The sequence below is a fragment of the Pichia membranifaciens genome, assembly GCF_001661235.1.
Source record: "Pichia membranifaciens NRRL Y-2026 unplaced genomic scaffold PICMEscaffold_1, whole genome shotgun sequence".
NCBI classification, from domain to species: domain Eukaryota; kingdom Fungi; phylum Ascomycota; class Pichiomycetes; order Pichiales; family Pichiaceae; genus Pichia; species Pichia membranifaciens.
This window is the reverse complement of record NW_017566982.1, coordinates 436,626-461,786: the sequence shown is the minus strand read 5'-3', so window position 1 is coordinate 461,786 and position 25,161 is coordinate 436,626. Positions and strand designations below refer to the sequence as shown.

General features: G+C 43.9%; 7 protein-coding genes across 7 annotated transcripts; 1 reads left to right on the top strand and 6 right to left on the bottom strand.

The window, feature by feature from the left end:
• Nucleotides 1-6: 6 nt before the first annotated feature.
• On the bottom strand, nt 7-3,945 carry PICMEDRAFT_47648 (hypothetical protein). The gene is made up of 2 exons (XM_019163133.1): nt 3,882-3,945; nt 7-3,758 (listed from the first exon to the last, which is right to left on the bottom strand). Exons 1-2 carry the CDS (start codon nt 3,897-3,899, stop codon nt 108-110), a joined length of 3,669 nt encoding a protein of 1,222 aa, XP_019019634.1. The 5' UTR covers nt 3,900-3,945; the 3' UTR covers nt 7-107.
• Nucleotides 3,946-4,054: 109 nt separating this feature from the next.
• Nucleotides 4,055-5,673, bottom strand: PICMEDRAFT_14077 (hypothetical protein). The gene has a single exon (XM_019160212.1). The coding sequence runs from the start codon at nt 5,598-5,600 to the stop codon at nt 4,158-4,160; it is 1,443 nt and encodes a 480-aa protein (XP_019019633.1). The 5' UTR covers nt 5,601-5,673; the 3' UTR covers nt 4,055-4,157.
• A 316-nt stretch (nt 5,674-5,989) lies between these two features.
• Nucleotides 5,990-6,403, top strand: PICMEDRAFT_30464 (hypothetical protein; the record flags this gene model as incomplete). The annotated part of the gene is made up of 1 exon (XM_019162637.1): nt 5,990-6,403. One exon carries the CDS (start codon nt 5,990-5,992, stop codon nt 6,401-6,403), a length of 414 nt encoding a protein of 137 aa, XP_019019632.1.
• Nucleotides 6,404-6,494: 91 nt separating this feature from the next.
• Nucleotides 6,495-7,808, bottom strand: PICMEDRAFT_9057 (hypothetical protein; the record flags this gene model as incomplete). The annotated part of the gene is made up of 1 exon (XM_019165057.1): nt 6,495-7,808. One exon carries the CDS (start codon nt 7,806-7,808, stop codon nt 6,495-6,497), a length of 1,314 nt encoding a protein of 437 aa, XP_019019631.1.
• A 569-nt stretch (nt 7,809-8,377) lies between these two features.
• Nucleotides 8,378-9,148, bottom strand: PICMEDRAFT_28615 (hypothetical protein; the record flags this gene model as incomplete). The annotated part of the gene is made up of 1 exon (XM_019162549.1): nt 8,378-9,148. The coding sequence occupies one exon, from the start codon at nt 9,146-9,148 to the stop codon at nt 8,378-8,380; it is 771 nt and encodes a 256-aa protein (XP_019019630.1).
• Nucleotides 9,149-9,538: 390 nt separating this feature from the next.
• Nucleotides 9,539-15,623, bottom strand: PICMEDRAFT_65953 (hypothetical protein; the record flags this gene model as incomplete). The annotated part of the gene is made up of 2 exons (XM_019163489.1): nt 9,841-15,623; nt 9,539-9,793 (listed from the first exon to the last, which is right to left on the bottom strand). The coding sequence occupies exons 1-2, from the start codon at nt 15,595-15,597 to the stop codon at nt 9,539-9,541; spliced, it is 6,012 nt and encodes a 2,003-aa protein (XP_019019629.1). The 5' UTR covers nt 15,598-15,623.
• Nucleotides 15,624-15,801: 178 nt separating this feature from the next.
• Nucleotides 15,802-25,056, bottom strand: PICMEDRAFT_14074 (hypothetical protein). Its single transcript, XM_019160211.1, has one exon. It carries the CDS (start codon nt 24,810-24,812, stop codon nt 15,885-15,887), a length of 8,928 nt encoding a protein of 2,975 aa, XP_019019628.1. The 5' UTR covers nt 24,813-25,056; the 3' UTR covers nt 15,802-15,884.
• Nucleotides 25,057-25,161: the final 105 nt, after the last annotated feature.

Genomic DNA, 25,161 nt, shown 5'->3' with positions numbered 1-25,161 from the left:
GAAATAGACTCAATGAACTTAAGAAACAATTATAAACAATATAAACAATAAATAAGTAGAGAGAACTCGGTAAGACAGATTGCTGAAGAAGCTGGCAATTGTATCAATCAGTTTCTGAGACGCAATCCGCTTCCAATACCCCCGATCTCACTCACAAGTGTAATTTTACAGATCTTACCCTTCCACGATTTGCTGTATCCGACTCCCAACATCTTTTCACGTACGATCTCTTGACCTTTATAAATAGGAACGAAATCTCCAGCGCATATTTCCCACTCTGTGAACGGATCGAAATCGATGGAAATAGCATCTGTTGCGATATTTTCGGCCTTAGCCTGGATCTTCCGAGCTTGCTCTGCCCTGTTACCACTAGACATGATCTTTAAGAACTCGGTAGCAAAATAGGATGCGTAGTGGTAGTTCTTGGCCTTGAAAGATTGGGTCATTGCAACTTGCAAAGCGTTCAGACGGTGCGCAGGTTGCAACTTGACGTGAGTGAAATAGGCCGCAAGTTCCAAGTTTCTCTTGATTTCTGCTGGTGGCAAAGCACGTCTGGCCAATTCGATCTGCAATCCTATGATATACTCCTTACAGATATTTAGAATCTCTTTGCATTTGCTCTCCTCTTCATCACTTGTTAGAGACAACGTAGCAATTATGTAGATGATCTTTCTAAATATTCCGATGGACGACTCCAACTGGTTGGATTTGAACAACTTGAAACCTTCTTGTACCAATTCCTCCAGTTGATCATAACCTGGAACCAGTCCCAGAATCTTACCGTCGTTTGCCTTCTCGACATCGCTGATGTAGACAGGTAAGTTGCCATTGGATTCTTCGTCGAAGGTGGAAATATTCAATTTGGATGCAGTATAAATTTCCAAGAAACGTTGTCTGAAAGGTTCAAAGTTCTTGATTCCGGCTTGCTTGTTCAGCATACTTGCGGCCGTATCGAATTTACCGGCTGCAATGTAAGCACCTGGAGTTTTAGAGTTCTTCACCCAACTTTTCAGCTCCTTTGGTAATTTGGATGTATCAGTAAGATTCTCATTTTCTTCTTCTGCATTATCTAACTCAACATCCAGATCTTCATCACCCAAATCCCATGCGTCTTCTTCACCTAAATTATCATCGATGTAATCATCGTCAGCAAAGCTGTTATCAATCAAATCAGATTTTTCATTAGTTGTCGATACACCGTTAACAGCCTTGTCTTCCAATTGGAGGTCCTCGAAGTTACCCGATAATGCTTGCTCAAAGAATGATAATTTGGCTTCACTCAATGGCCAGTTCTTACTTGTGGTCTTGTTAATTGGTTTTAAAACACCAGAAGGCTTGCTTTTCAACAATTGATCAGGTAATGAAATATCCTTCAGAGAAACACCTGAATCAGCCAAAATCTTTTCGGCAATATCATCAAGTCCATTGCTTTTTGCGGTTGCATAAGCCAATGGAGTCAATCCGGTATGCAAGAAAGTTTGAATCTTACGCTCAACATCACCCAAATAAATGGAGTTAGTAAAAAGTGATCCAATGTCTTCACGCTTTTCTGCGATATCAGCCATTTTGGATAGCTTATTTTCATCACCTGTTGCCAAGTATAAGAATGAGAGCTTGTCTAATAGATGAAGCTGTTGATAGACTAATTCAACAATCTCAATGTTACCTTGGCTGAGAGCTTCTCTACCTAGTTTCTCCCAAATAGGTTTGGTGTTGATCTTCTTGGCCTCACTTAATGCGACGGTCAAGTCATGACACTCAATAGAAAGATCGAATCTAGTTTCAGGATCTTGCACGAATTGCAAAGCAACTTCTGGATAACCGCTCTTTTCTAAATATGCAATAATGTTTTCACCGACCAAATTTGAGTTTTTGATAATTCTCAAAACTTCATTGAACTTCTTATTGATTAATGCCTTCTTGAATCTATATTCAGTTGGGTCGATTTCAAGACATTCAACTTCACCTTTTCTGTTCAAACAGAAACAGTTAGAGTTTTGGACCTTAGTGATGTACATGGTGTTTTCTAAGGTTTTAATAGTACCCTTATCTCCGTTCAATAGAACGTATTTGATATGGTTCAAAGTAGAGTAGAGTAAAACACCAGTATCATCCCATGCAGCAGATTTGATTCTGATAGTTTCGTGCATTGACATAACAGTCTCAAACTTTTTGTTGACGATGACAATGGTATGCTTTGACAAGAGAGCCAAGTATTGGCCATCATTAGACCAAACGGCGTATTTTGCGTTGTTCATTTGCAATAAACCGATTTCCTTCTTTTGTTGAACATCGTATAAGACAACAGTGGTTGGCTTCAGTAATAAGATACATCCTGGAGTGGCAGGGACAATGTCCTTGACATCGGAATCCAAGGTAATTGCCTTAGTGACGTTGTTATTCAAGTCATGAACGTTCAATTTGTGAGAAGATTTGACAAAAGTGACAAATCTGTTTCTAGCAATGAAATAAGCAGAATTTGCTTTACCTTCACCTCTTACAGAAGGTTCCAAAGCTCCAACAATTTCCTTTGGCAAGTTAAAATATGAGTAAATACCGGTATCGTTGTCACCAGACTGAATCAACATTGAGTTTTCGGATGCATTATAAGAGATATTCTTGATTTTATTCCACGGTAATGCAATTTTTTTCAAGGACAATAGAGGCAAAGAAGTGGCCTTGGAACTAAAATTGTACTTTTGCACCTGGTTATCATTGTTGATGTAAAAGAGCTCCTGGAGTTGGTTTTGGGTAGAGGCAGGTCTCTCTCTATCTAATTTGAAGACCATTACACCTGAATCGTGACATGCAGCAAACAAGTTGATGTTAGGGTGAGCGACAATCATCCAGAAACGGTCGTTTTCTCTCTTGAATTGCTTCACAGGAGACCGTGAGTTTAAGTCCCAAGTTCTAATGGTTTTATCTTCGCCAACAGAGATAATCAAATCCTCCGTAGGGTGGAACAAGACACATGGAACGTTGTTGGTGTGACCTCTGCAACCATCAACTTCCCACGCTCTGGTTTCACTCATTCTCCATAACTTGACAGCACGGTCATCTCCTCCGGAGACAATCAAGGGTAATTCTGGATGGAAAGAGGCCCAGTTGACACCCTTGTCGTGGCCCTCCAAAACATACTTGACTACCGCGTCAGTATTACCAAAGATGTCCTGCTGAGGAGGTTGGTTTCTGTTGTACTGGTCAAACTGATTCATGGACGAATGACCACCAAAAGAGCTTGCACCTGAAGGAGCAGAATGCTTCTTGACCAATCCGGAAATGTCCCAGACCCTGACGGTCTGATCCAAGGAGGCAGAGACAATCAAGTCTTGCTTAGGGTGGAATTGAGCACACATGACATAGTGGTTGTGGCCAGTAAGACAGGCAATCTCCTTTCTGTTCTGCCAGTTCCAGATTCTGATGGTCTGGTCATCGGAGGCGGAAATGATCCATGGCAACTCGTGGTGAAAAAACACCGTTCTGACGTAGTCCAAATGGCCGGTCAAGGTGAACATGCACTTTCTGGTCTGGGTGGACCAGACCTTGATTGTGTAGTCATCACCACCGGAAACAAAGATCGGCTGTGTTGGGTGGAACGCAACACATCTGACCGGCCCGTCGTGGTCCTCGAAACGGTCAATCAACGTACCCATTCTGTAGTCCCAGAGCTGGATGGTCGACGAATGCAACGAAACAAGAAGCCATGGCCTTCTAGGATGGAAGGCAACACCCTTGGCCCTAGAAGACTTCGATTCAAACTGCAGTAGACAACGGTATGACGTGTTTTGGTGTTAGTATTCTGCGTTTGCGTTGCAGGCAGATCGGGGCGTTGTCGGTGCACGAGCACCCGTAGGCCGCCCCACGTCAATGGCTAAACATACCTTAGTGAGCATCTTCATCTTGACGAGTGTGGATGTGTTGAGGATTGTGCACTGAGACCAGGAGAAATACAGCCAGAGCACACACCGATACGAAGAGCAGGCAAACACCACATCACCTCTTCTTCACCACCTTCCAGCAAACGCAAACAACACGTACAGCGCCGGATCCTCGACAGTGCGAGAGACGGCGACGTAGGAGAAAGGGGACAAAGCAGCGCAATTACGTAAGCAGGCTCATGAATTCATAATATACACGTCTATTAATGCTGGGATGGACTACTGTAGCCGTCTTCGTTTGACGGCGGGGGCTGGCTCCTCTGTTTCCCCAAGGCTGGCTAGCCAGACGTCTAGACGGCGGAGAAAAGGAGCGACGTCGCCGATGATTTTGTTCGGGATGGCATTCTTGATCTTCGCCACGGCGGTCTTCTCCCGCTGCTCCCGCTTGGGTGAGCTGACGTACGCCCACTGCTCCTTCAAAAACTGGACGAGGTTCTGGAAGCAACGCCGCTGGAAGGCGTCCGGAGGCAGGTCGCTGCTGCTGCTGCTCATGAGGTAGTAGGCGATGAGCCACACGAATTTGACGAAGTTCGGGAACTTGAACTGGTCGTTGACCCGCGTGGCGACCTCGATCTTGTATGTCTGGAGATGGCTCTCGAGGCTGAGAAGGTTGAGGAAGTTGCCGCCAATGATGATGCTGTCCTGCTTCGTGTAAACGGCGTGGATCCACATGCTCGGGAGAAGAAGGAGATCGCCGGGAAGGATGTCGACGACAAAGCCGTTGTTGAGGTACGCGTCAGGCACGCCCGACGCGTGCATGCGGTCCTTGTCCCGCCCGGTCAGCGGTTTGAGCAGCGAGGGGAACCACACGTTGTTCTGCTCGTCCGAGAGACACCACTTCTTGTATGCCTCCAAGTTTCGGTGGACGGGCGGGATCAGGATGAACTGCTTGTGGCCCGAGAGCGGCGAGTAGTACACGGACGTGCCGGCAAAGTCGATGTGGAAGTCTGTGTACGACCCGGCAACCGACATGAGGATGTACTTGCGCACCTTCGGCGGGAACACGCCGTTGGACTCGAGCAGGTCCGCCAGCGCCGGGTCGTTCTCAAAGAGCTTCAGCACAAGGTCCATGTCTGTGACCACCTTCGGCACCGTGATCTCGCCGCCCAGCTCGGTGTCGCTGATCTCCAGGCTGATCACGTTCCGGATCTTGTCCCGGGCAGGCCCGTCCAGCAGGAAGTACTCACACCAGCGCTTCATATCCCACCGCGGAGAGTTGTTCTGCGTCATCACGTCCATCACAGGCACCTTCCGCTCGGGCCCGACCTTCGCCGTCACCTCCTCGATGCCGTACTGAGGGATCTCAAACGTCACTTTCATCCTCGCGTTGTACGTGGCCGGCACCCTTGGGTTGGCGCCTCGGATGAGGATCGGTTTCAGCAGTTTCGTGTCGTTCACCAGCTTCTGCAGCTGTGCGTCCGTGAACTCGCCGTTTTCGTCGTAGTGGCTCCTCGCCTCGCCTTCCTCCTCCTCCACTCCCCCGACCAAGCACACCAGCTCTTTCAGCGGTGTCTGCTGCTCCTTGCTGAACTTTTCAAACTGCTCTATATGCGGGTGTTTGTTCAGCTCCTGTATTTTGTGCGATTCATTCAAAGCGGCGTAGTCGATTCTGCGCCGGGTGCGTCCCGACTTGCGGATCGCCGACGACGCTGTCTCAGTCATGTTGTATCGAACCACCTGTGGCTTTTGCAACCTCCTCCGGCACCAGCTGGTACTGCTCGGGCTCTTCTTTGACCCCTCCGGCACCGGTGAACAACCTATATAGCGTTGTCTGTCTCCGTAAGAAAGAACCGTGTGACACTTTTTTGGGCCGATCGGCGCGGCTCACTTTTTTTCGTCTCAATGGGGGCACCATGGAGAGTTGGAGAAAAAAGGGCGACATATATGAGATGGAAACGACATGAAAAGAAGGAGGCAGGAGAAACAGCACCAGGGTGGTCTAGCGAGACAGTATCGGCAAAGGAAGTGCAGCGAACAGCAGCAGAATGCTTAAGAGAAGTATACACACCTCACGCAGAGTGCTAGACTCGTCGAAGTCGTTCGGGTCTGCCATGGATGCGTTCAAGGCGGCCACCGAAATGCAGCAGACGCAGACACAGAAGACCACGATCGACGACAGATTCATTCCGTCATTCCACAACAAGACGACGTACGACCCGTTTGACTTTTCGATTGCTTCCCAGAGATACCAGAACAAGGTGTACAAGTCTCAGCTCGCAAAGAACATGCAGTCGTCGTCGTTCAACACCGTCGAGATCAACCCGACCGACTTCTACGTCCTTCCACACTTGCTCAGCAGCTACGTCAATGTCTCGGGCCAGATCTTGCACAGATCCGTGACCGGGTTGTCGGGAAAAAAGCAGAAACAGATGGCGAAGGCGATCAGAAGAGCCAGAGCTTTTGGGCTCATGAGCTCTGTCGCTAAGGACGTCAGCACCTTCCCAAAGAGAGGCTCCTCTTTATAAACGCAGCCGGTTCCATAGACCTGCAGCGCCATCCGTGTATATAATGATTGATGTTGATGCTATATAGAAGAGATATCTAAAGCTTCCCGATTCAAAGCCCTTTGAGAACGACGTAGACGTCTGTGCCCTTGCCCCAGACACTGTGTAGCCGTATGTCACCGCCAAATAACTGGCAGTACGTCAAGCTCAACGGCAAGCCGTAACCCATCCCGGCAATGAGGTTGTCGCTGACAACGCTATCGGCGCCGCTCTCCTCGCCATCGCTTTTGCCGAACCCCAAGTCGTGGGCAGCACCCAACTCGATGTCCTTGCCCGACTGCGTCGACAAAAGTGCATTCTGATTGTCGTTGTTGCGTGCCCCCTTACTGGAGGACTTTCCGTTGCTTACGGTGGTGAAGGAATATTCCCAGAGCTTGCTGAGAGTGTCCGGCCCGATTCCCCCGCCGTGGTCGCTGATTTTGATCTGTAAAGTCGGCGCTGAGTCTGGCTTGGACCGATCTAGTACGATGAGAATATCGACTGGCTTCTGCACACGGTTCTCGATCAACGCCCGGGTCGAGTTTTTCAAGATCTCGTTAAGCACGTACTCGATGTGGTTTCCGATGTATGGGAAGACCAGCTTCTTGTGGTCACCTATGTTTCGCAGGTCGACGTTTTCCTCACATGTATAGTCACCGTTCTCATCGATCAGCCTCGTGTCAACTCTGACATCGACCCGTTCGTCGTACTTCAAGCTCGACATGTCGTTGACAAACTCGACACTACGAGAAAGAACGTCCAAAACGTTCAAATTATTGTCCAAGACGCCACTACTGACATCGGCGTCACCGGGAAGATTCCCCTTTTTCTGCTGCGAGAGAAGAATGTGGTTGTTGGCGATCAACCTCATCAAGACCCTCTCTGCCAAATGTTCGTCTAGAAATTGCTTTTCCGAAAACCCGGCAAACAGGGAATCGTCGTCGCTGGCATCGCTGCCAGCCTTCCCCATAAGCTTTGTTTCGTGGATTCCGTCACGCAAATCAATAACATTGTCAGTGTGCATGTCCATTATATCTTGCAACACGGAGACAAACTTCTGGTTTTCCTCCTCTCGAGTGACTCTGAAGTCGAGGAGGTGATCGAAGTCCAAGTCCAGCGTTCCGTTCTCCGGGAGATTATACTGGGCAATGAACTGGATAAGCTCGCCGTAACTGTGCAAGTACGCATCCCAGATGCGGGCCATGTGGGGGTTCATCATCATGATGAAGGACAAGGAGCTCATCCGTTGCAATCGCCTTGTGAGCAAGATAAGGAGACATCGCAAGGTGTCGTTGGCGTTGGCGTTCAGCTGCAAAGTGCTGTTTTTTAATGTGTTCTTGTAGTTTGGCAAGGGGAGCACCGATAGGCGCTGGATGAGTTTGGCCATGGACAAGCGCAAGCTGTCCTGATGTTCATGTTGAATCAGGGTGGGCTTGCTGCCTGCGACAGTGCTTTGCAGACGGAGGGCCCGTGCTGTTCTTGCGGCGACACCCTGTGTGAGAGTCCGGTGCCAGTGGATGTGTTTCATTGTGCGGGATATATGTCAGGTGTAAGGGCCCAAGCTTGCCAATCACGTCGGTCCCATTGGTCGGTCTGTACCCGAGAAGATGAGTAACAGCGATTATCTTTTGGACCACAGGCCCGTAGGCTAGCGAGGCGATGCGGGGGAGAAAAAGCGGGAGGAGAGAGAGGCAGCGTTTTCGGGTGCTCTTGTGACCACCAACCAGCACGAGAAGTGAGACAGAGGCACAATTGGAGGGGCAAAATGATTTTCAATCAAATAAATAGTTGATTTGTGTTTGTACAAAAAGAGAAGAAAAGAAGTATCATTAAAAGGAAAAAAGGGGGGAAGGAAGAAGGTGCTCATTATTAGATTTTTTTAGTAAAAAATTAGGAAAACAGGCGTGTGTGTCGTAGTTAGAAGAGAGGTTGCGATGCTGTGGTAAGACCGGCAGCTCAGTTTCTGCTCTCCAAGACGGGCAACTGCACGGCGTGGACACGGACGTAGGCGTTCTGTCTGTTGGCCACACCGGCGTAGGCGTTGTACCAGGCTATGAAGGCGACAATGACGCCGAGGACGCCGCCGGCGACGGTGCAGCCGTGGGAGTCGCCCAACTTGCCAATGCCGAGCAACAAGAAGGTGATGGCGAGGAGGAAGAACAAGGAGAAGAAGGCCAAGGTGGACTTCATGGTGCAGAGCGTCAACATGAAGGTGAAGATGGACCAGCCAATCAAGTAGAAGCCAATGCCGTTGTTCAACTCGACCGGGTCCTCGTAGGAGGCGGCAATGTTGAACCAGGGGATGGTGATGGCGCCGAAGGACATCCAGAAGCCGCCGTAGGAGCTCAAGGCAAGGGCACCAAACGTGTTTTCGAGCGCCATCTCCCACATCCCGGCCAACAACTGCACAAAGCCGCCGTAGAAGATGGCCAAGCCCACGACAATGGAGTCGTTCTTGACGCCCATGGCGCCCGCGTTGATGAGCGAAAGCACAAACGTCGTCAAGGCAAACGCACAGAGCCCGAGCGGCGCCGGGTTGGCAAACTTGTGTGCCGACGGAGTGGCCAACCCCGGGTTAAGCGTACCACCAAACGCCTGGATCAAGTCGTCCCGCGCAAACTTCTTGTTGCCCAGGTACACGTAGTTGCCGTCCGACGACGTCACCACCTTGGAGATCAAGTTCTCCGAGTTCGAGTCCGAGTGCGTGTCGTCCGCGTACAAGCCCATTGGCGGCGACGTGTTTGTGTGGGATGTGTTTTCCAAGTGCTCGTCCTGGGACACCTGTTTCTCTATATCGTTGAAGTTCGACATGCTTGCGTGTGCTGGTGTGCTGGTGTGCTGGTGTGCTGGTGTGCTGGTGTGCCGCCGTGTGTTATTAAGCTTTGCTTGGCGCTACCAAGCTTTCCTTCCCTCTTCTGACCCCCCGTTTCCTTTCTCCCAACCGCCAGGAAACACCCTTCCTTTTAAACCCCCTGCTGCCCCCCGTACCCCGCTTCGCCCCAACTCCGGCCCCTCCCTCCTGCTGCCGCCTGCTCCTCTTCTTCCGCCGCTTCTCCTCCTTGCTTCTGGCTTCTCCTCCTCTGTCCACCCACAACAGAGCATACCAGCCGTGTCCTGCTACAGCCGGCCTCCGCCCTCTCCGCGGCCTCTGCGTCTGCGCCCGCTGCGCCCGCAGCCCCTGTTGCCGACCGTCCCGGCCCCGGCACTACCACTACTGCCGAGCTCCAGCTCCGCCACAAGGAAGCGCAACACCCCGCTTTTCAGCACCACTAGCCCCGCCGCCACGACGGCAAAAAGCACCTGCACCGCCACGCGCCCGACCACGGAGCCCGCCCCGGCCCGCGCCCGTGCCCGCAGCCGTTTCAGCGCCCGCTGCACGGTCGCGACCCCCGCCCCTGGTTGACGACGATCGTGCTCACCCCGCCACAGAGCTCGCGTAGCCGGCGGCGCAGCTCCTCCGTGCCCAGCGTCTCGGCCGGGGCGGCGGCGCGTGCTGCGCCACCGCCAACTCCGCCGGCGTCGTCGCCGGCGTGGCGCAGGTCTCCGAGCAGGCGGGCCGGGGCCTCGTTTCGGGGCCCGACGTCTGCCCCTGGCCCTGGCCCGTCGTCGGCGGAACTCCGGGACAGCAGACGTTGGCGGAGACCGTGGCCAGGGTCGTGGGTCGGCCCGGTGTCCGGAGCGTCCCCGTCGTGCCCGGGAACTGTGTTTGCCCCATCCCCGGCCGGGTCTGCGCCATCGCCATCGCCATCGCCATCGTCGCCGCCGTCGTCGTCGTCCTCATCAGCGTCCTGCAGATCCGTCATGTGCAAGACCGCTCGGATGATCTGGTCCACCCCCATCTCGGCAGCCGCGGGGCCCTCGCGGAGCGGTTCCCCGCCACCCGGGGCTTGTGCCCCGTCGACACTGGCGTCATGGCCGTTGTCGTTGGGGCCGGGGTAGTCCACGGCGTGGCTGCCGCCATTGCTGTCACCACCGGCGTCATCGACACCGGCGTCCCCGCCGCCGCGTGCCCCAGCATCTCCCTCCGTCCGTCTCCCCTCACCACCGGCGCCGTTCTCCCGCTTCCAGCGCCGAATCATCTCGCTCACCCGCTTCTTCTGCTCGTAGCCAATCAACCCTTCCTTGCTCAAGCTGACGCGGATCCCCCGCCCGTCGCACTCCCTCTCGTCCCGCTGGATGCTCTCGATGTTGGACTCCTCGAGAATCTCGCAGCCCATCTCACACTCGCTGATCTTGCCGATCGCAGTGATGCAGCTGCCGCGTAGCTCCCAGTTGATGCTGTTCTTGTAGATCTCAATGAAGTTCTCTATGATGTCCTTGTTGTCCCGGTACCGCTCGCTGCGATCCGCAAACCAGCCCTTGCGGTTCTCGTAGTGCTCGTCCTCGTCAAACAGCACCTCCTCGTCCTCGCTGCCACTCTCCTCCGCGTCATACTCTCTCTCCCCACTACTCCCGACGTCGCCGTCCCCACCTCCGGCTCCTTTTGCACGCTCAGGCGACCCGCCCTCACTCTCACCCTCCTCTTCTTCCTCGTCACAGTCGCTGTAATCGTCATACTTGTGCCGAGAACTGTCACCAGTGTGGGGTTCCTTGGCTCTCCCTCTCCCTCTCACCTCGCCCCTTCTTCGGCTCCTGGCTTTATTCTTCTCCTCGATGACATTCTCAAGAACAGATTCAATGGCAAAAATACCAGAGTCAGTCTGTCCAAGATACCCGAGAGCCCAGATAGAACACTTCGTCTCTTCAATCAAGCCCTGCGAATCCGCCTCGTCATTCAACCATTTGTCCTCCCACCTCCGAATGTACGCCTTCTCATCCTGCTGCTCTTTATCTTCCTTGTAGCTATCCTCAGGGTCGTCTTCTCTATCTGTTTCTTCAGGTTCCTCTCCCTCTTGATCCGCGTCTCGAAGCTCGCCACCATGGGTGGAATTGTGGCTCTCTTCAGCACTGTTCCTTCGGCTCTGGTCCTCATAGTCAGTGTCACTGCTATCGTACCATACAGGGCGTTTACCAATAAGCTTCTTCCGATCTTCAACACTCTGGATGAATCCGGGCTTGGAACCAGCAAAACTTTTCCGTCCTTTCTTCACACGTTCTGTTTTCCCGGCATACCTTCTCCGCTTACCTAAACCATACAATTCTTTCTCAATTCCCATCTTTAGGAACTTGCAATATATTAGGATAACACGCACAAAATGCTGGATAATTCCAGAATTGACAATGCATTGGACACCTTTTTCTGTCTTAACCAAACGCTGGAAAAGTTCAAAATAGTCGTATCTTTCCTCCTCTTCAATAACAATGCCACGCATTTTCTTATACGTTGTCGTCTCTAACTTATTCACCCATTCCCGCCGACTATCAGCCCATCCTTCAACAATTTGTTCAATAAGCCCGCTCGATCTTGAGTTCACATAATCAACTCCACGCTCGTATCCTAATACTTTCCACAATAATACTCCTCCATACATTTTGTTCCCAATTCTAACGTTCATGTTGACATTGATATCTCCCAAATCGGGATTGAAGGAAAGTAGTATATCAACACTACGTTCATCCTCAACATATTTGATCAATCCTTTTACGGCTAATTGCGAAACTTTCAGACTGAAATCATAACTTTGTCTAACTAACAACCCAACACACCATCTCTCGATAGTATAATCGTTATTATCATTTACTTTTTTCAAAGAGCATAATTCACCAATAATTCTTTCAACTACTTCCACTCTAACATCTTCATCTCCAACAGCTGCAACTTTTTCAATCAAAAATCTTAGTTGCCCACTGATCCTGAAATCAATTTCTTGGATAATGAATCTTATCATATCAATATTTTGATTTTGGTCGTTGCTATGTTTCATACTAGTAAAGTTGTCCCGCCCAGTCTGCACCAACCTAAAAAGTGCGTCCACAACACCGTACTCTTCCATGATAACAATACCAACAGGATGTGAGCTCAAAACTCCAATAAATCGAATATATCCCCAGGCAAGTGTACTGAATAATCTTGTAGGCCCAAACAACCCTTCTTTCTTCATTTTCAGAATATTGCTATCATCAATGATAGTATCATTATCTCCTGGAGAATCAAAAAATCCAAAACTACCTGATATACCAGTTCCACCAGAGCTGCCACTAATAGCATTAGTTGTAGAAGCTGTAGATGCAGATGCTGAAGATTCACCTATACCGGAACCTGATTTTGAAACATGCATATCGTTACTTGCAGCTCCAGCTGCAGTAGTAGCTTCATTTGGATTGAACAAGGACATGCTATCGTGATGATCCAGAGAGAAGCCTGCAAAATTTCGGTTGCCACTACCACCACTATCTGGGACATTATCTGCCTCCCAGTTTTTGCCAGGCTCATTTCCCGGACCATTTATGAAAACGCCCGATACACGTAATAATGAGGTGGATACAGTTTGGATGATACCACTGGCCCTCAATATTTCCGCTCCTTCTGGCTTTGACAAAAGTAGCTGAATTAAAGCAATGCCAACATCGACATACATCTCGGCCATCTTTTCTCGTTGCTTCCTGCTAATTCTTCTATCTCTGTCTCTGTCTTTGCTATCCTTGCCTCTGTTCAAGAAAAAATCTACGTCAAGTGGCTGACGACGATCTGTGAATCCAGGAATAGGTCCCGTCGAGTAGTAAACCACTTGGACAAATCCAGCCTTTTGCGGTTTGTAAAATGATATTAACCTTTTGAAAAACTTCGTTGTTTTCAGGGTCTCCTCAAACTTTGCATCATTCCAGAGAATACCTCTTACTAGTACACTTATCAGTGCCCAATTCCATTCTCTGTATTCCTTTGTAGCGGGTAGATGTGTTTGAACTATTATCGGTCTGATGTCCACATCGTCCGGAATGTTTTTCAAATCTTGTAAAATGTTGTCTAGTGTGACCTGATCGAGTAATGGCGCAGATGATGCTGGTAAATTAATAAATGGATGCAATGATGAGATAGTTGTAGTTTTAAGGAATATACTTACAATTGCCAACTCTGACCCATTTGCGGCAATTTCAGATTTCTTGATCAATTGATTGGTATTTATGTTGATTTCATCTTTGACTTTTTGATTCAATTTAGCATGCTTCCGTGATTCACGCTCAATCAATCTGTTCATTTTCAAGCTGATAGTATAATCAAACTCAATCTGACTGGGAATTATTTTGCTCCGCAAATACAAGATTTCCGATAATAGCAAGGCAATCCACCTGGTTGCTCTTTTATCATTCTCAAAACTGTTGAATAACGTTTTCAAAACATCTATCAAACCACACTGCAAACAGGATTGCAAAAAGATCGCGGTAAACTGATTTACTATATTGTCCTCATATTCTGGACAGCATCTTCCACCTAATTTAGTTCTGATATCAGCAAGACTGAAATTTTTCATAACGTTCAAAGAATTAAGGTCATTTGGATTTACAGTTTCTTTTGTCTTCGATGAGCCGTTGGCAGCAATGAAAGCTCTTTCCCAATCCCATAACTCATAGCTATCATGGTTACCCGTTAAAGCAGTAAGCTTACGAATTCGAAGACCACCAGCAATAACACTCATAACCACAGTTCTAACATACACTTGCTCAGAATATAATCCATCGATTAGCACCCTCAAATACCTTGCATCATTTTCTAAAAGTAAACCTAACCCTGACCATGTGCACATCACTACGCTCAAAATACTAGCAAGATGCTGCATCTTTGGGGAGTTCATATGACCATGACTTGGTGAGATTGTTGTGTTTGCTATAGCTAAAATAGGCGGATCCAATAAGGCTGACAGTAAAAGAGGAATAAAACCACAGTCGACTAAATATTTTCGTGTATTTGGAATTCTCAATAAATTGATAATTACAGGCAACGGAATTGTGGATATGTTCTTCACTGCATTATTAATCATATTTATGGTCATCGTGATCTCCGATGCAGAAGAAGCTGAAGAGTTTGCCATATTGGTTAACTGATGATGCGTAACAGTAAAAGGAGGATCAATCAATATTTGTATCAAAAATTTTATCACCTTTGTTTCAAATGCAAGTTTTGAATCGGCAACAACAACCTCACATAAACATTCAACTAAGTTGATGGATAGCTTTATTGATTCCAAGGTGCTTGGAGTAAAGTTCTGAAAATTGTTTAGCTTTAGTGATATGGAAGCGATAACAGATTCGGCAAGAGCTACCGAGACCCGGATACTCAAGGACCCCAAAAACCTAATACCTTTCAATTCAATCACTTTCCTTATAAACTTTATGCATTCGGATACGTCAGTACCCTTATCATCTACCAATGTTGAGACAATCAGAAAAATCAATGGCCACCATTTTTTTACAGTATTGTCAGATACCAAAGGTAATGTTAGCTTTGAGCTTACAGTCCTAGTTTCTCTGGCTTTAATATTAAAGTCATTTCTTTCTGATGTATTGTAGTGGCTTTCTGGCTTGTATAAATCTGAGTAATTGAAGAAATCGTATAAGTCTGTTTCAGTATCATTAATGTATTGTTGGTTGTGGATTTTACTATAATCATAGTAGGGAAAGTAATAGTATCGGTCATGATGATGATATTTGTGATAGAGATAAAACACAATGACAACGTCATCATGGGAGGTCATAAAGTACCTCAAAAGTTTGTAGCCACAGGCACTAACTGGCTTATGTTTGGACATCAACATAGGCCATATAATCGGAATTATCACCGACATGGAAGGATACCTGACGTTTTTCGTTTCAGAGGAGATTAACAAACTGCATATTTGATTAGTTAGTTCAACTTGTCTTCTTGGGTCATTCTCAAATCTTAATGCCTCAATCATTGTATCTAACCGGTTTTGTGCAGATGTTGCTGAGCCGGTTATATTAAGGACATCTGGTGTGACAGCTTTAGGGGTCAAATATGTTGTGGAAGTTTCGGAGTTCTTGGCAGGCTTTTTAGCACTTGGAATACCAGCTTTTCTAGAGAATTGTGGTAGCCGTTCCAACAGCTCGAGCTGTTTTTCAAGTTGCACAATTTGCTCTTGTGCTTCTTGAAACTCCTGTTGTGCCTGGTATCTTGCTGAATGAGTTATAGAGGGTGTGTTCAACAATTTAACTGCTCCTTGCTTGAGTAAAATGTTTTTCTGGAGCAGCTTGGCAAGATAATCCCTTATATCCAAAGCCATGTTCTGAGTAACAACTAAAGATTTACGCCAAAGCTTTGTTACTGTTATTTTGCTATGTAACTCAATTAATGGTCCTCTTCTAGGAAGAAATTGACAATAAAACAATGTCACCGTGATCTCGACCACATTACGTAAACGCGAAATTATTCTTTGCTTTTAACGCACATAAGTACCAACTGAAAGCAATGAAGACCTTGATAACCCTTTAGGACTGAACTATTGGTAGGAGTTATAATATAATACATATATACATGCATATGGTAGAAAAGGTTAAACATCTATAAAACTTACTTCAAAACTTTCGAATAGTTCTGCTCAACTTCTCTGATAATTTTCTGTAATCCTATTATAACAAACTGATGAGTTAAGTTTGGAAATTTATCACGATGTAAACCAAACCACTCTAAAGGAGGTGTCGCATTTCCTAGATCTTTCAACTGTGGAGTTTCTATATCAGGCTCCTCAATCGCATTATATGTGAACTTTTTGTCACTCTCAACATCCTTTAATCGGTCTTCTAAATTCACGGATTCAAATGGAGATTCCTTATAGTTTTCTTCCGCTTCGCCGCTGTATTCGTCCGAAGTATATATACGCAACGCAGTAAGTCTGTTGCTCAACGTAGTTGCATGTGAATACCACATCTGCCTTATGAAATAAACAGATCCAATTTTCCATTTGATGTCTACTTTACCTCCAAATTTGCAGACATACTTGTAGTCAATGACATTGTCGCCCTTATTTTGAGAAGTTACCATCATTATCTTTAACGTAGGAAAGACAAATATGTTATCCGCAATTGGTGTACTTACCATGTCTAAATAAGTCTTGATACTGTTTTCATCATTTAGTGCCTCCGCAGTTGGTTTGTTCTTAAAACTGGACAAGGAAACGGTGATGTCAGCCAGATCTAGTGAGAGCCTGTTCTCTGTGTCTAAGACATTATTTTGATAAAACATTGCTCTTTCTTTACCAATGTTGATGACCAGTGCTTGTGAATCTAATAAACTACTCGGAAACACTTGTATTTCTAACATCCCAATATTGACTTCCAGATAAGTTTTCAGCTTCTCAATCATGCTCAAAAATGTTTGTGATAAGGTTGTAAGCTCCACGGTGTTTTTAGATTCTTCCCTTTCCAGTGTATTAGCTTCTACTGATTTACTCATATTCTCATTAATGCCTAGCTGGGCGTCATTCAAAACTTGTCTATAGGACAGTTTGATATCTTGTCTAATCCGTAGTCCAATGGTATAGACATCAACAAAGTTTGAGGCTGTCAGTGCAGTCATGAAGACTTTGATTGATTCTACATTTAAACTGCTTTTCAAATTATCATGGGTATCCTTTTGACGCTGATTGTATATCGTGACCCCAAATTTGACAACCTCCAAAATAAAAAATGGGTGGAAATCTAGGGATATTTTTGTTTGCAAACAACCAAAGCCAAAGGATAACAACACCAATGGAACAACCAAAACTTCCCCATGCTTTTTCCACGATATGGCAGATGTCATTCTCGTATTTTCAGCTTTTAACATACCACTCAGCCTCCCTCGAGATTCAATTTGAAGCATATCAAGTTCAAGTTTTAAATTTTGGTCCCATTCCATTGATTTTGTGGAAACTGCCATGAAGTTTTGTATATTGACATTTAGCTCCCCTAACGAGCTGCCTAAGTCAACTTTGGCCGATACTTTAGCAACCAATAGCGATAAAACCCAAGGAAAAGCTGTGGTGGTAGAAACTTCACGAAGCATCGAGGCAAAAGTTTTCTTTTCATCGACAGATTTACTTTTCTTAACAAGTAGAGAGTTATTGAAACCACTCGGCAGCCACAAATCCTTGAATAGATCCAAATCTTGACGTTGTTGTATATTTATAAAACCTTCTGCTTCATCCAATTTGGCGACAGTACAAAATTTCTTTTCACCTTCAATGGATGTCATAGCACCATTGACTGTCAGCCTTTTGGCATGTACAGATCCGCTTGTAACTTTTGAATATGCATGCTTTAGCTCCGATCTCAAGCTCTGAATAGATAATACGACGGATAGAAAATCTTGATCAGTTTTGATGATTAAGTGGATTTCCTCAAGACCCACTTCTGCTTCAACATTTGCCCGAGGTTCACAGGTCAAAGCCAAACTCTGCGGTTCAATCTTCAATGAAAAGTTAACATTTATTTTTTCAGAAAGGTTAACAATGTCAATACCGTTATTTGAAGTTTCCTTGGACACAACAGCATTTTTACCATTCGATCTTCTCATCATTTCCTGAAATCCTTTCATAATATCTTGCAAAACGGGAACACATAAACATGAAAGTTTGTTGTTTGTTTCTGATATTAGTGCACTGAAAAATATTGTGTGTTTCTTTAGCGCAAGTATGTCATGCGAATATTTGAGAATTGCATAAAGTCTAGGAGATTGTAAACTCAAAATAGGTATTGCACCATTAATCTCAATATGCGAGTTGTAAATAAAGAATGATGCCCCAGCGAAATTGAAAACACAGCTTATGCTAGTCATTTTAAATGTGTTAGAAAACGGAGATAAAGGAGATTTGCTGGCAGGTTCATCTGACGGTTGCCTGTGACGTTTTGTTTTTTTGTCTCTTTTTTGTTGTACAACACTTTGTACATACATAAACTTTTCTTGTAAAGAGTTTATAGATAACCACAGTGGCTCGGTAATCGATATAATATCTGTCTGAAACTTGAAATCAATTTTGTCACCATTCACTTGTGATCTGAAGTTTCTCATCTTTGAGTCAGACTCAATTGAATAAATCAGATTAAACAAAGGAAGATATGCACGGTTATCACTAGACTTTTCACTGTTGGCTGAATAAAATGTGGAAGGAGTAAATCCATGAGCAGCAGATATATACATGCCCCTTGTTTGAAGTTTACCTCCATCTTTAGCACAAGAAATCAACGTATCTTCAAATCCAATGATAATACCTGGAGCCACCTCTGGGTACAAAATATCCTCTTCGTCAAACAACCAACCAAAACATACGTTTTTTGCAACGATATTGATTGAAATATAAGAAAGAATGCTATCTATCTTTTCATCTAAGTCAATCGGCTCACTATTTTGTACAAATCTTGACTCCGATGGCTCCATTAATATTGCTATATCTCCATAAGCCTCAATGAGCTCATCAATAATATGTGGGTTCAAAACAAGACGACAGTAATCGGTTCTGACATCAAATCTTTGGGATTTGTGCATGACATTGTCGGGATTTCTAACTTCAACGCAAGAGCGTATGTCAAATATGGTTGAAACACCATGAACGCCATTTAAACCCATAGCAATACGCGTAGAAGGTAAAGTAATTTTTCCATGTGGGGAGAACTTATTTATAATTGGGTCAAATGTTTTCACATTTAGCTTGGGCTTGATGCAGTCTAGATGAAATTTGTTTCCATTTAAATTCACAGTAGCTATGACATTTCCAAAATTAATATCACAAAACAAATGAATGATATTGCTTAATTCAACAAACAGATTATCATCTAATTTGGAAGTATTACTGGGTATTGAGCTCGAAGTATTCGTAGACATACTTGCGGCTCTCCCAAGTAGTTTGGCAGCCGCTTTCAACGAGTCTAAATTCTTCAGCATCAACTCAGTATCACTTTTCCCTCTGCTTAGTACGTTAACAAGATTATTATGTGCTAAATTGATCCTGACAATACCTGTAATCAATGTAACTAGTGTCTCATATATTCCTCCTTTGTAATGTCCCGACAATGAAAATTTCAACTTGTCGAATGAAGTTGTAACATACTCAAAAACCGATTTCTTGGACTGTGAACCCACAAACCAATCAGACCTTTCCATAAGAAATTCAGCCAACACCCCAAAGCTTCCAAGTTTTAACGACAAAACTGGTTCCGTCATATTGAAATTGGTGAAAAATGGTGCAATCATTTCGAAGTGAAATGAAAATTTCGAAACACTAATTGAAGCTGAAATGTCCATTCGTATTTTAGAAAAGAGGTTGGATTTTAGCTTCTCTATAACAGCATTTCCAGAAGAGCTTGAGGTTAGCGGTAAAGATGCAGCAGACAAAGACGACCCTATGTTTGATTCCTTAAAAGAACGAATCACAGACATTAATGATTTCAGTTCTTTCTCAGAGAAAAGGGTTAGAACTTTAACTAGGTGGGGTGTGTCGGGTAAAAAGTTGAAACTGACAACCTCATTTGATATAAGAACAACAGTTTTACCCAAATCGAAGGATCCGGTGTTAATAAGAGTGGTATTATGTGATTCACAATTCAACTCAAAGATTGGAATTCTTCCCACATGTAATTCGGTTGCAAGAAACTGGTTTTTAATGTTTAAGGTGCATGATAACATTTCCTCTGCCTTAATCAAAGAGGCAGTCAGATCAATACCCTGCCCATAAAGAACTAATATGGACTCATCAATTCCAAGAGAGTGTGAATAGTCAGCTAATGAAAAATTGAAGGTAATCAAAGTTGGAGTTGCAGCTTCATATCTAGCAACATCGTTCAACGATGCTGTGGATCCCATGTCATCGTCATTGTCCAAATCTTGTCCAACGGCTGTATGTTTACTTAAAGTTGCTTTGATTTCTTTTGTCAGTGGATATAAAACATCAAAGAGTCTGTGAATTTTGGTGAAACTGGTAGCCACTGACTGAACTTTGAAGGTGATGTCTAAACTTTTTTCTATAGGGCGGTCCAACAACGGCATTGCAAACTCTTTAACTTTCCTGCAGAGATCCTCCTCGTTCAAAAAGAATGAAACATCAGAAACAATGATTGCATTAGTGAAAGGCCTGATTCCGACCGAGAAATTCTTCAAGGTAACCTTGACAGTGTTATAAACTTCAGCTCTCTTCTCAATCTCAGAGTCAAACACTTGTTTAAAAATAAAATTATCTTTCGTTTTGTGATTGTCCCAGCACCTCCAGTTTCCAAAAATGATGGAAACCTCATCTTCTGCATCTTTAGGTGCTTCCCACAATTTTTGAGAAAACATCTTATTCTTTTTTAAAATCCAATCAAGAGGTAGATTTTGCAAAACGTGTCTCAAGCGAGGAATTATCATCCAATTTCCATCCGTTCTGATATGATTTTTGCGGAAACCGGTAATATAGGAGGGCTTGGTGATGCACGGAGGATCATGACTGATATTAAAATCAATTCCACCTCTTGATAAATCGTATAAAAGTTCTATTCCAGCTGAGTGTTTATCCTTTTGGAATGCCTTCCATTTGGCAGAAGCTTGCCCGATCAGATCTTTGAGCTCATAACCCCAGTCGATGATCCAAGGAGCATATGCAGGATCAACAAAGATAGAAAGGTTTTCCAAATCCACTGTGGAAATATGCTTCTCTTCAAAAGACTGTTTGAATAACAGTCGATAAAATGTTATCAATACTGCATCTTCCATGTCCTTTATCAAGTCAATATTAAGTTCTTTGAAAATTGCATAAATATTCATTGCAGAGGAACTGGCCACATCAGATCTGGAGAAGGCAAAAACTAAATCTGAAATGCCCACAAATAGATATTCTGTAGCATTAATGGAATCTGCCATTTTGAAGGTAATCAAAGGACACTCAACCTTACATCTCATGACCAAGTTCTTTTTTCTAAAATTGAAAAATGTTATGAATTGTGTTTGGAGCTCATCAAGAAATGAATACATGTTGAAGTCTGTCATTTTGCTGATTATGTCGACAAGTATTGGTGCAACTGCGGGCGAAATAAAGATCTCAAGTTTCTCAAGTTTTATCGGAAAATTGTCATATTCGCAATTTGGATCTAACCCTTTCAAAATTCCAAAATCTTCTAAGTTAGAACTGAATCTTTGTGCTTCTTCTGAAGCGTCGTCGTTGTCTTCAAGGGAAGAAAAAGACTCGAAAAGCTTTTTCTGGACATTCAAGGGAAAGCTATCAATAATCATATCTAAACTTTCTGAGGTGAGTGGCAGTGGAGGGTCCGGCAAATATAAAGAAGAGATTAAAGAATTGAAACTCTTGTAGTACTTCCTATCTTTTGCAAATTCTGGGATCAAAAATGGCGTCCTATGAAAAGAAGCATCGTGTTTCTTCAAATGCATTGATTGCTCTTTCATGACTTCAAACGAATCTCTGTTTTGTATGAAATTCTTGACCTCCAACGAAGTAACAACTTTCAATAGCTGGATTTTGTTTTGATAACATTCGACTAAAACTTCTCTGATTATTAAATCTATAAGACCATTGTAGCAAGGAGTAGGCTGGTCAGAGTTCTTAAATGAAATATCTATCAAGCTGACTTTGAAAACGTAATCTAGACTTTTCAGGGTGATATGAACAGCAGGACACTTGAATAGGAGATTGAGAATATCTAATACGGATGCTTGTGGTAGATCTAAAGAATTTTCAAGATCTTTATGGCCAAACTTAAATGACATCCCAGCACGAGAAATAGCATCCAAAAAAATGGGTTCTGAAATAATACTGATGTCCCCTGAATCAAAAGTCCATCGGCAAAAATAAGTAGGCTCCGCAGGAGGTAGACCAAAAATCCGAATGCTATGAACTGATAGACCGTCTATAAAAATTTGTGGCTCAAACTCAAGTTTAGATTTGGTGTTAGCAAATATTACAGACTCATCGCAGTTCTCAACATATCGCCCTTTGATTTCAGAAAAATCAGCTTGGAGATCCATATAGTAATTATTGTTCCTGATATCGATATCAAGATCATCAAAATGTAACGCCAAATGTGACATACAATCGTACAAATGACATGGAAAAACTAGACACCCATTATTGACACAGAAGGAAAACATGAAGTCTGTTTCATTTTTCATTCTTTTTCCTTCAAAAGCGTTTGAATCTTTTTCTTCAGTTCCGAAGCTATCTCTAAATTCTAACAAGTTTTGGAAATGTGTAGAATCACCAAAATAGTTTTCTTTCAAAGACATAAAATACTTTACTGCAAAACCATAAACTTTAACAGTAGTATCATCACAAGTGCAATTCATTATGATAGTGTCAACTGAGTCAATCTCCAAGAAACTGAAGTATGTATAAGAGCCCTCCATTTTAAAATTGTTTGCATTTCCTATCTCTTCTGTTTGGGTAAAGTTAGAAAAAGTGCTAGATGTTGGGTGTTCAATAGATAAATCAAAATAGCTAGTTTCTAATATATAGTCAACCGTGTTAGACTTTTTGTACACTGAGGTTATCGGAATTGTTGTTGTCAAATGTAAAGATGCGCCTTTGAAAGTCAAGTAAGTATTTATAGTCTTATCAAGGGGATTGTTGATAATGTTTTGTTCGTTAATATTCAAGTAGATTGAGTAGTCGTATAATTTCCAATTGAATCGGTAGATGAAAGGTCTGAACAACTCATATGGGGTTGGTGCACCGGAGGAGAAGTCACTGAATAAATCTGTTAGTAGAGTAATATGCTCTCTTAGCAAATAGATATTCACATTTTTAGAAATATTTTCAAATTTCCAGTCTGCTAAACTATTCCATTCTAATGGGAATGCAACGCTAGCATTAAGTATATGTTCGTCTGCCTCGAATAGTATGTCATGGTTCACACTTGTCGAAATTTCTGGCTTTACAAATACCGCATTGATCTTGTTATCAACTCCTTTTTCCACCGTTGAAATGAATGAGACTGAAACATCAGTAATTGAGCCTTCGGCCACTTTCAAATCCAGCCACCCAAAGTGTCGCAACGTAGGTATATTGGTTTTGAGAAAATTGATATCTTTACTTTCTTCTCTATGTGGAATGCGAAAAACCATCTCATCGGCACATTGAATGGACAAATCAAAGCTTACATATTGCCGCCTCATTCCTGTTTTTAGCTTTTTGAATGGGACAGAGTTGCGATATAGTGGAGGAAACAATAGATGATGCAAGCTTCCACGTTGTTTTTCGGCCCATGGACCATAGCACGCAGTGGCACCAGAAAGGGTAATGTCCACGCCAAACATAGGCGGAATATCTTTGTTGCCAATATCAGGATCCTCTATACAATCTGAAGAAACCTTCTCCGCCGGAACTAAGCCCTGGGAGTCATAATAATAGTTGATCTTACATCTCTGAGCATCTAAGATGTTTGAATACTTCGCATATTCGGTGTCAATCATTCTCTGCTTATCATAATCGTACATTCGTGAATCAAGATCTGAATCTGATGATGAAACCGTTGTTAGATAGCGTTCTAATCCATGCCATTCCTCAATGCCATTGTTCAAATTCTTTTGTAATTCACTATCTGCTGAAGTAAATGATGTTTTTTTATGTTTGTTGAAAAGTACATGCAAAGCGTTTATACTGTGTCCCAAACCTGATATCATAGAGATGAAATTTTTTGTCTTCTTCTTATTATTAATGCTTTGAATTTTCTTCTCTAAAGTATCTATATCTTTAAAGGTAACGTTTGTTTTCAAATCTATTTTCAAATCTGTGACAGTGAAATCATAGTGTGTTCTATAATAGTCGAGAGCCGATCCTGGCAAGCTTGCATCAATCTGTCCACTCATGTTATTAAATGAAGCAACATAAAGAGAAGATGTGGTTTCATTCCCTAAAACAAAGGAGCCTTTGGAAATTTTGACCTCGAAAGGTAAAAAGTCAAGAAAGGTGGAATCCATTACTTCTGTAGTGGTTATTGTACTTTGGTCTTCTTCATCTTTTTTGAACTTGTTATTTTGGAAACTTTCGTTTTCAGCTTTTTCTTGGCTGTAATCTGCATTAAGGTCCTCTTCTTTTTTGGCCTTTGCTGAAGGAATTGTTGAAGTAGAAGCCCCATAAGAAGACGACGAGCGGTTTCTCCTATGTTTTAACGAGTATGTAGCGTGTTCACTTGGACTGCTACTTGTAACGTCTTCGGAAAATTTTTTGCCGTCATGTGATTTATGTTGGGTATTAGGAAAATGCTTATGGTTGTGTTTTGAGTGCTTTTCTTGATGCTGCCTGGCTTCTGATTTCAGGATTTCTTCAATATCGTCATATGCGCAACTTCTATTGTATACAAATACCTCCATACCGGTGACTTCTAAGATGAACCTTGAAGGTAATGATCTATTCACCGTATTATTGAGATTTTTCTCTTGAACGTAAAACTGTGACGTTCTAACAAATTGTAGCCAGTACCTCCATGTTAGAACTGCACTGTGAACTAATATGAGTTCACTTTTGGTGACTACAGCCATGTTTTTTATAAATATGCGGCCTCCTAAAAGGTTGATCTTGATCGCCTGAATTGATAACTTGGTTTTCCGTCGCCTCCAGAGCACATGTGTGACAAATTGTGTAACCACATATCCGACCATCCTATTGAAATAGAATATAAAGACTATTGATGCAAAAAATATTATGATCCAGTCTACTAGGAAAACCCAATTCAAGTTTACCGTGGACGTGACCGAACGGGACACAAATGACGACGTAACATCCATGGCCAAGTCAGTTGCTCTATGGTGCTAAATAGAGCTCTTAAGATGCACACTTCTTGTCACCAGGGTGTTGTCCTTTTGAAATAGGCGTTACATTTCGGTCCGA

Coding starts and splice junctions, on each gene's coding strand:
- PICMEDRAFT_14077 (XM_019160212.1), bottom strand. CDS start 5,600: ATGACTGAGACAGCGTCGTCGGCGATCCGCAAGTCGGGACGCACCCGG.
- PICMEDRAFT_14074 (XM_019160211.1), bottom strand. CDS start 24,812: ATGGCTGTAGTCACCAAAAGTGAACTCATATTAGTTCACAGTGCAGTT.